This window comes from Lottia gigantea (genome assembly GCF_000327385.1).
Source record: "Lottia gigantea unplaced genomic scaffold LOTGIsca_124, whole genome shotgun sequence".
Taxonomy (NCBI): Eukaryota; Metazoa; Mollusca; class Gastropoda; family Lottiidae; genus Lottia; species Lottia gigantea.
Genome location: NW_008707309.1, coordinates 97,459 through 107,492, shown reverse-complemented (window position 1 = coordinate 107,492; position 10,034 = coordinate 97,459). Strand labels below are relative to the sequence as shown.

Sequence of the window (10,034 nt, the reverse complement as noted above, 5' to 3'; positions counted from 1 at the left end):
TTCCACTTACGCCACCGACAGATTACTTGCGTCTACAAGCAGCTCTAACTTACAGGTAAATATATATAATAAGAAGCTTAACATTTGGCTCATATCCTTGAAATTCTTGGAATTAATATTTTAATGGTAAGAATTTTACAATTGATTGACATCTACGGTGGCTCACATTCGATATATTTCACTTTTTTAAGAATAATTTTTACCGAGATGAAAATTGATTTTTAATTAAAAACTTTCACTTATGTGAAATGAAAATTAGGTAATGATTCCTGTAATTTTGAATTAAAAACTTTAATTTTTACCTAGGTGATCAGTCAGCGAATTTTGGATTCAAAACCAAGTCCAAATGACCATCTTGTACAATACAGAAAAAAAATGTTTTAATTGAAAATTACAGTAATTATCACAAGTTTTTAATTTAAGAATAGAAGAATTATCACCTAGATGAAAATAATTATCATCTTGGTGAAAATTAAAGTTTTTAATTCAAAATAAAAAGTGAAATATTTTGTATGTGAGCCACCGTAGCGATACGTAATTTACACGCCTGTGTTAACGATCTTATTTCCGTTATTTATTTTTATTTATTTAATCGTTTAGATCTCTGTCAGTCATTTAACCAAATTCACCACAAACTTAATCTAATGGAAATAAAACTCCATTTGAGATTGAAGTGACATTTAATGGAAACCTGATTGGAATATTTTCACTGATGTTAATGCTAATCGCTAATAAGTTCTTGTTAGGTGAAAAAACGAACACGATTTTCAGTTTTAAGTATGAAAATATAACCAAAATCTAACAATGAATAAAGTTGGATTGATTCTCAAAAAGTTTAGATCTAACACCTGGTAAATTTGCATTTGATGCGACCTTCAGTGCTCTTAATTCATACATAGACATTCATTCTGAACTCCATATCAATTTTTTTCTCTCAGAAACGTCGGTTCCCTTATATTCCCATTAAAGCGTCATGACCCAAGAATGGCATGACCTGTATCTTAGACGCCGAGCCGAGCAGTTCGTTCTTTCCACTTGTCAGTTTCTGAAAAGTTCATAATTGAACAGCCACCATCAAATCTGTGAAATTCATTCAATAAACATTCAACCTTGTCAGAATACTGTCGACTTCTATAAAGAAAATCTAGACTGTAACCAGTTCCTTGATTACTTTTTATTTCTATTTCTATTTTCTATTCCAGCAAAAATATTTCAATGCCAGAGAAGTTACGAGTAAAATGGATCGATTTAAATTTGGCAAATTCCAGGACTTGGAACAAGACGTGTCAAAGAAATTATCAGAATTAAAGAGAGTAATGTTTATGGAGGTGGATGCCAGAATTCAGCAGCAAACAGACGCCATTGACGATTTGTCCAATCAGACAACAATAGTTTTAACACAAAAAGATTTTTTGTACCGTTTTCAGCTTTACATGATTGAGAAAAACTTCATGCGAGTTCGGGACGCCATGGAAGAACGAACGTTCAACTTTCTAGCATTAGGTTTCCAAGAATATGTGTATCAAATAGAGACCAAAATTCGTCAGATCATGGACCCTGAGTATCAGGATCCTCAAACACGTCAAATCTTGTATTTATTGACTTTAAATCAGTTAAATGGTCGTATTGACCTTGCAGAGCGGGCCTTTAATAACTATACCCAACTTTACGATTCGTATCTGACCGGTAACGCCGTATTTCGTTATAAATTCGAAAGTGAACACAGAGACAATAATTATTATATCAATCCAAAACCACTTTTAGCCAAATCTTTAAACCATAGTTCATATTCTTCCAAATATTCCTCGCGAGTCGGAGACGATATTAATCTCTTTAAACAAAAGTTGCAAAACCTTTCCCAGATATTACAATGGGCCTATTTCAACAATACGTTAAACGAGACGGAGCTACATTTGGCAGGCGTTATGTTCATATATTCAGGCCGCCGCCTTTTTCACAGTAAAAGTACGTTTTATTACGAATCTGTTGATTATCCGAAACGAATTCTCGAGCAAAGAATAGCAGATTTTAAAGTGTTATGGCGCCAATATGAAAATACTGTCAACTCCATGCGTCAAGATCTGTACGTTTTACGACAATCGTTAGAAGAACTGAAATCCTCGCTTTTTCAGGAGCTTGAAATCGGTTTGTCTCTTGCGTCGCATTTCTTCCAGTATGGAAACCTGTCCAAGATGGAGGTAGCTGAAGAGATGACCAGTGACAAAGTATATGAAGGAATATCCAACTTTAAAGTGTTTTTTCAAAATATTCGATCACGTGGACAGAGTGTTTTTGACAGCTGGGCATCCCTATCTAAAATGACGTCATCAATCTGGGATGCGGTGATTTATGATGAAGACATGGTTAGTTATTATCAATATAAAAATATGTCGGATTATTTAAGAAATTCCGGAGATGTCCGGAACGAGACGGAGAGATTATATTCCAATATATCAATGATCAATGATTTCCGAGTGCCGGTCGGGAACAGTGACAGCGTGTTTTTAAAAAGTCTGGACGATTTTATGGTGTATTTAAAAACTTATATTGATGGTGATAAAATAGACTCTACTTTCATCAGGTAAGATTCTTATAGAATATTTTCACTGATTTCCGATAGAAGAGTCGAAAGTATTCGTTATGTCTCGTATAGATTTCGTAAGCAATCGTATATTTCCCTTTAATGATCGAAAATATTATTTAAATTCGGTACAAGAGTAATGCTCAGTTCACACCAACGGCGCTTTGATCGCGCTTTGAAGCGGCGTTCAAAGCGGTACCAAAGCGTAACAAAGCTCGACTAAAGCGCCAGGGTCGTAATAGATCGTTGGAAAGCTTTGAGCAAAGCTGGATATTCGGCAAGAGCGCCAAAAAATTTTAAACTGTTTACAAATTTTGGGCGCTCTGTCACGAATTGATTAAAGCGCCGAGAATGTATCAAAGCTTAACAAAGCGTAACAAAGTTCAGCAAAGCTTGACTCAAAGCGTAGGAAAGCTTAACAGAGCTTTATTCAAAGCGGGGGCCCCAGTCTTCACGGTCTGTCACCACTTGATCAAAAGCGGCATGAAATCGGCCATTTCGAAATTTTCCAATGCGTAACAGAGCTTAACAATGCACAACAGAGCTTGATAATCGTATCAGAGCGTGATTTAAAGCGTCATAACCGCATCAAAGCTTAATAAAGCTTATCAAAGCGTGATTTAAAGCCTAACAAGGCCTGATCAAATCGGGAAAAAATTCGTCCCCAAAGTGTAACCAATTCGTATCAGAGCTTATCAGATCGTAACATTACTTAGGAGATCGTGATATTTTTGGAAAAGTAAACAAAAAATGATGGCGCTTTGCTCGCCGATTTAAAGCGCTGCATTCGCCGTTGGTGTGAACTAGGCATAAGCAATATTTGTTAGTAATTAGAAAAATTCATATTTTTCGTAAGGAGCAAAAACTTTTTACTGATGTATGTAATGGTGGATTTCTACAATAATTCAGTAACACGTAGACTTAAAATATGAATACGTGAAGAGAATTGTCTTGTACTTGGTATTGACAAGTTTAAACTAGTTCTGTCTACGATTTTGACGTTCACTGATCAGAACGTTCACGTATCAGAACGTGATTAGAATTGTCCTGGTGTTCTTATTATCAAGTGGACCAGCACTGAATACTTAATACAGGACAATACGAAGCTCTAAACTTACCCTAATTTCTTTAAAGATGTAGGGTTGATTTCAAGAGCAAGAGATGACAGTTGAGGAACTTTGATGAGTCCAGATACGATTGTGAAAAAATCGGTATGATTTAGTTTTGGCCGCATTGGCCCATACAGACTAGGTTAATAATAGTATTAGTCTACATACAGACTGATATACTGATAACAGAAAGGCTGAACAGTTGACCCTTGACCCTGTTAATTGTAATTAGATTAGTCCACTAATTAGTCATCCAGTTAACATTCTGTACGGTCTTGATGCTAATGTTCCATTTGTAAACGAGACATCCATGCGATTCGTGGTTTTCTCCCAGTTCTCAATCATCTTGTTTCATTAGCCCAAACTTAATTTCATTATATGATGTTTAAATACAAGGGTATAGGGCTGTCAAGATATTTGATTTACCATTAGAAGGAGACCCATTTTAACAATTCGCGGTGCTTTTAAGAATTAAACTCAATCGTTTTCCATTAATTAGCCAAAACCTGTCATAGGAATTACAGGTTAGACTATCGTTCAAACCATTATCAATTTTCTCGTGTGAATATATTAACAACATAATGAAATGATCGGTCATTATTGTCAATGAATATGCCAATAACGCCCTAGAAATGTTTACAGTGACTCCTCAACATGCTGTATATTTTATTGACAAACTCATTGCACTCGGAAAAACTGAGAAATTCACAGACTATTCAAATAAAACTGTCAGTAAACCAAATAATCAGAGATTTATTACAGCTGGTATTGGGCTATAAATACAAGTATCAGGTAGAAGACAATTTCTACCCGGATAATAAACTCATTTATAATTTAATCATAGTCTGAACTTCTGGCAGCTATTTATTTTTTATTTGCAAATTGAATGACTTACATTCGGTTGTTCGGTTAATTTGTGTAGGTTTCAATCAAAACGCGAAGTTGATTGACAAAAAACAGAAACAAATACATAAGTTTAATCATCGAAACTAAGTTACGACGAGCGCGGACCTAAGAGTAAGCACAATCAAGATTTAAATGCAGAAAACACCTGAAAGGTTTTAGTAAACCTTACAGGTTATATTAATAGATGAATTCTAATGGACTAAGAATTCATATAGCCCATTGGAAAGTATGAAATTCTAACTAGGATATCTTCGACTTACAATACCCTCGACAGTCGGAAGCCGATAAAGAGTAGTCTTATGCCGCTGTCATGGCAAAATCTCCCTCATTGCACCCTGCATGGCGTTGACCGTCTTCATTAGCCAAATGAAGTAAAGCTCCATTCATTTCATTCCATTTTCTACTTGAAATAGACACAGAATAATAACCACTCCAATATACTAACACCGGTCTTACAAACTAGAAACCATCTCAATATCAGATGTAATAAACCTACTAGATTTATAGTTTATCTTTCTTTTCTAGAATTACTCCAGATTTTAATATCTACAGCAGACTTTAACAAATTATTTTACTGACTAAAATACCATTAAACTAACAAGCTGTGTGAAAATTGGTGTTTGACGTAAACCATTAATTCTTAAATTAAAAATTGGTTGCTCCCGACCGAGAATTGAAGCCTTGTCAACGATCTAATTAATAGCTTTTATTTTAATTTGGTGAATATGAATGATGTCAGTATATCAAAAATACTTTTGCTTTTGTGGTAGAGATTGGAAGCTGACATCGGGTCGAAAGCACCGGCAGTGGCGTAACGTTTTTCTTACCTTGAGAAGGAATCAAACTTATGGCACCTAATTATGGAGCAAAAGACAATCCAACTCGCTACCGACTAGGTTATTACACTTGTTTAACGCGAAACTATATTACTATACACGGACCTAGGAGTAAGCATCATTTTGATATTTAAATACAAGGTCTGTATGGCCACCCGTATATTTCTAGCCAAGGACAAGAATACTAATTAATAATAATAATAATAATATATTTTTAAGGCGCCTATAATCCAGTAAATTCTTCTCTATGGCGCTGACAAATTCTTGCTTCTTTCATTATTTCAAGTTTTTGTAAAGATATTTAATTATGTCAGTTTTAATTGGTGTTGTTGAGGGTAAGAAAGAAAAGGCACGTGTCGGTTTTCTATTTATCATTAGGAATTTTACCCTGGATTGTGATTTGCAGTTTTCTATGTTGAAGGTGTGTAGGCACAAACATATGTGTTTAACTTGTTTTCTAGTGCTGTTTAATTGCTGTAATAGGTTTATGGGATCTTGTAAAGAATAAATTCTACTTGAAAAGATTGTAAAATACTTGAAAACTGTCTTAATATAATAAATACAGGTGTTTTGATGTCGAAATGATATGTCGATATGTTTTCAAATCTTGAGAATAAGTAGGAGACGTCGCGTTGAAAAGAGTATGGCTGGATTTTGGTGTATAGTTATCATAAATTTGAGCAAAATGCGGAACGCCCCTTTCAAACTATATTATGATTAGCGCGGACCTAAATGTCAGCACAATCTAGTAAGAGGAAAAAGTTTTGATGCTAAACCTAGCTGGTTATATAGTTTCAAAAAAATTTCTATTCCAGTGCCCTCTGTACTCTGCTCGATGTTGAATTTCTAAGCAATTCTCGAAATCATCGTAATTGATTGGGCACGAAGTTGAGACTCTGTACAGAGGGCACCTCGTATCATTCTTGCGTATTACCTTCTAAACATAACTATTTTCAAAGACACTTTTGTCGGCAATGGATGACAGTTTTTCTTATTTAACATAAAAAATCCTTCAAAGATAATCTTTAAAGGACGGAAGGTCTTTGCTTCAAGCTTTAAATAGGATGGACACTGGACTACAAGAAGCACTGGTCGTAGCATCCTTGAGGACTAGAAGTAGTCAACCCCGTGGCATCTAATCACTTAGACAACGACAATCAACTTTGTTATGGAATAACAATGGTGACGCGGACCTAAGAGGAAGCACCATCTCGATATTTCAAGCGAACAAAACATTATAGTTAGTAATTTGAGTAGGAATGGAGTTTTACGTCCTACTTTTCCTACTTTTCTGCACCATGTGGGCTAGTGAAGACGGGCCACACCATGCAGGTTGCAATGAGGACAAATTTTGCCAGGACAGCGGCATTAGCCTGCTCTCTTTCGATTTCCAACTGTCGAGGGACCTTTAACGTGTTTATTGTCCCATCGGAACGACTAGACGCTTTTACCATGAGTAATTTTGATAGGTACATATCCGTTTTCTCCTTGCGATTGGATTGGTTAAGATTTGTTTGTGTAATTGCTATAGCAGGTGTTTGTAGTTTATGTTACATTTCAAGATTTGGCAATGATTTCAGACTGGAATAGATTCTAATAGAATATTGTAAAGTACTTGAAAACTTTATTAATATAGTAAATACAGGTGGAGCCAGGTGTCCCGTTTGTCAAATTGATTCCTACAGAAGATAAATATGTTTTCTCGCATGAATACATAAACAACTAACTAGAATCTAGATCAAGATGATATTCTACTGTTTATTGATTCTAGTAAAATATTTATCTTAACACATCGAGTCATCTTATCTCTCTTATCTAGGTCAAAGTGAACATAACGGAGTTTCAGACAAGATTTCAATGAATTGTGATTCTTTTAAAAGGATGTATTCATTTTATATTTTGTAGCTTTACCTGTATCAACCAATAAACAATAGATCTATAATCTAATCACTGAAGATTAATATCTGATATATTGGGCTGGAAACTTACATTATGACCATTTCCACCACTTTGGTTATAAATAAAATTCGGCAATTTTCTAGTCACCTGATACTTAGTTAGAGTTAACAAATTATTCACTGACTGATCATTGCCAACAATTTCTCTATAATTCTTCGAATTTTTACACTTTCTGATTTTTTCTGATATTTGTGAGGAGAGCTTTACCTTCATTTTACTGAGAACCACATTTTAATTAGTTTCAGCCATTAGTTCCTCATCAGTTTCCGGTTTTAAAGAGATAAAAACTTGTCAGTCGATTACAAATCTCCAACTTTAGTTATCAATAGTTTCTTACTATAGTTTCTAACCAGTCTACGACTGAAGAAAGGTTTTTTTCCAGATAATTTAGGATTTAGACCAGATCATAGTTTGAAAGGTTCTGTATTATTCCCGAGCTAACAGTTGATTATTTTGTGTCTTTTCAGAGAGAATTTTCTACAGTTAGATATTTTCTATCGAGAGAAAAGTTATGAAGAAATAACACAACAGAGAGCTTATGATAATTTTGCCTTATTTTGTAAGTCTAGTTATTATTTTGTAAGTCTAGTTATTATTTTGTAAGTATAGTTATTATTTTGTAAGTATAGTTATTATTTTGTAAGTATAGTTATTATTTTGTAAGTATAGTTATTATTTTGTAAGTATAGTTATTATTTTGTAAGTCTAGTTATTATTTTTTTGTAAGTATAGTCAACATTTTCTTAGTTGTCATTCCTTACAATCAGTAGCGGACCTAATGGGGGTACAGAGGGGAGATTATCCCCCTAGTAAAATGGTTTGCTCCCCAATTGTACCACCACTGTATTTTTAACAAATTTAAAAAATATGATCTTTAGGCGTTTTTTCCCAACATATGTCGGAATGAACCAAATCAATTCAAGTTTTTGAATAATTTCTCGGGAGAACTCTGTTAGACACTCCACTAGAGGCTTGCAACAAGACGCCTACACAGAGTTGCCTCATACAGTCAGTCTTCCCAATATTTGCACCCCCAGTCCTTGGAGCAAGGCGCCGCCACTGCTCACTTTACTGTGTTTTTGCTTAAATTTTGTGCTGCCACTGAGATTTACAAGATGGAGGATATCTTTCACGGGAAACACTGTTGCTCTAAAAGTGAAACGACAGGCATGAACGACCAAATTGTAGATTTTCAATATTTTATGTGTAATTCCTTTAATATGCGTGTAATATCTTGTGATTTTGTTATTGTTTAAGAAATATATGTATTTTGATATTTTCAGGTGATTTTGGAGGATCTATGGGATTGTTTGTTGGTGCCAGCGTTTTAACTGTGTTTGAACTACTAGACTTGATTATCCAGCAGATCTTACAGAGAGTCAATAAAGTCTAGTCTACAGTGATCTCTGATACCCGTTGTGTATCATTACTTATCTACAACTCATCACAGATGCTTCAAAATGATGATTTGAAATATTATAAGAAGGTGTTAATGATTTCATTGCTAATAAAACTTGTCAGTTATCCTGAGATAAAGTTACGTATCACAACTTATTCCCTGGAACAACTCACAAAGATTGCTCCAAATTGATAAATAATCAGTGATCAAGAAATATTAAAAGGAGATGCTGATGAATTATTAAGTAGAAGAAATCTTGGGTCGTATAATTATAGACAGTTCTACTTTAAAGTTGTTAAACTTACACGGATTTTGAAAACTAACATTTTTGTGTGATGGTGTAGTAACACAGTTCACTTGGTTTTTCTCGATGTTAAGACCTTTCAATAATGTAGAATATATAGACCAAGAACTCACGATCCGAGAAAAAAACGAAACCCAAAATCCAAAATAACATTTTAGCAATATATTGGTAGCAGCCAATGACCTTCTCAAATGAGGAGGTATATCAATAATAAATGAGGAAGTATATCAGTTATAAGTGAGTTAGTATTTCATAATGAAAAATTGTATCAGGTATTAGATATACCCTGCGTAGCACCACATAGGAAGATCAAAACAAAAACGTAGTGAAAAGAAAACACACTAACTACTAGAAGTACCTGACAGATGTGAGCCAGCCAGAAATGTTCTGATAGAATGTTTGACTTCTGACTATTCATGGCCCCAGGTGTGAGTTATTTTGGTTATAGCCTACCTACAGCATTGAAACCATTGTGAAATCATGGAACTATAATAGTACTAATATAACTATAACAGTTGTATAGTGAAATAAATACAAAATGACCACAGATATATATATATATATATAACAATTACGGAATGACTAATTGACGATGTTCCTGCGAATTATTGACTCAATATGTGTTGTACCATTATCGTTATTGCGCTGATTTTTGTGGGATTAGTGACGTACAATATCCCTTTAAATTAAAACACAAATTATATTGAATTTGTTGCCGTGGAAACTGCTTCAGGTTTCAATTCTAGAGAAAAGTTGTTGATTAAAAACGTCATCGTTACTGAAGTAGTTCACCTTATACCTTGACTACAATAGACCACAATAGATTTTGAATATTATGGCTTGATGTTTACGGCCTTCGCGTCGACGACTCTGATTGACTATATTTGCTAGCGTACAATCCAATAAAATCATTGCATTTACGAACGTCTGTAGTACAAGC

The 10,034-nt window shown here is 34.4% G+C and overlaps 1 protein-coding gene across 1 annotated transcript; it reads left to right on the top strand.

The window, feature by feature from the left end:
- Positions 1–1,238: 1,238 nt before the first annotated feature.
- Positions 1,239–8,784, top strand: LOTGIDRAFT_171971 (hypothetical protein; the record flags this gene model as incomplete). Its single annotated transcript, XM_009048546.1, has 3 exons — positions 1,239–2,581; positions 7,859–7,950; positions 8,675–8,784. 3 exons carry the CDS (start codon positions 1,239–1,241, stop codon positions 8,782–8,784), a joined length of 1,545 nt encoding a protein of 514 aa, XP_009046794.1.
- Between the last annotated feature and the right edge of the window lie 1,250 nt (positions 8,785–10,034).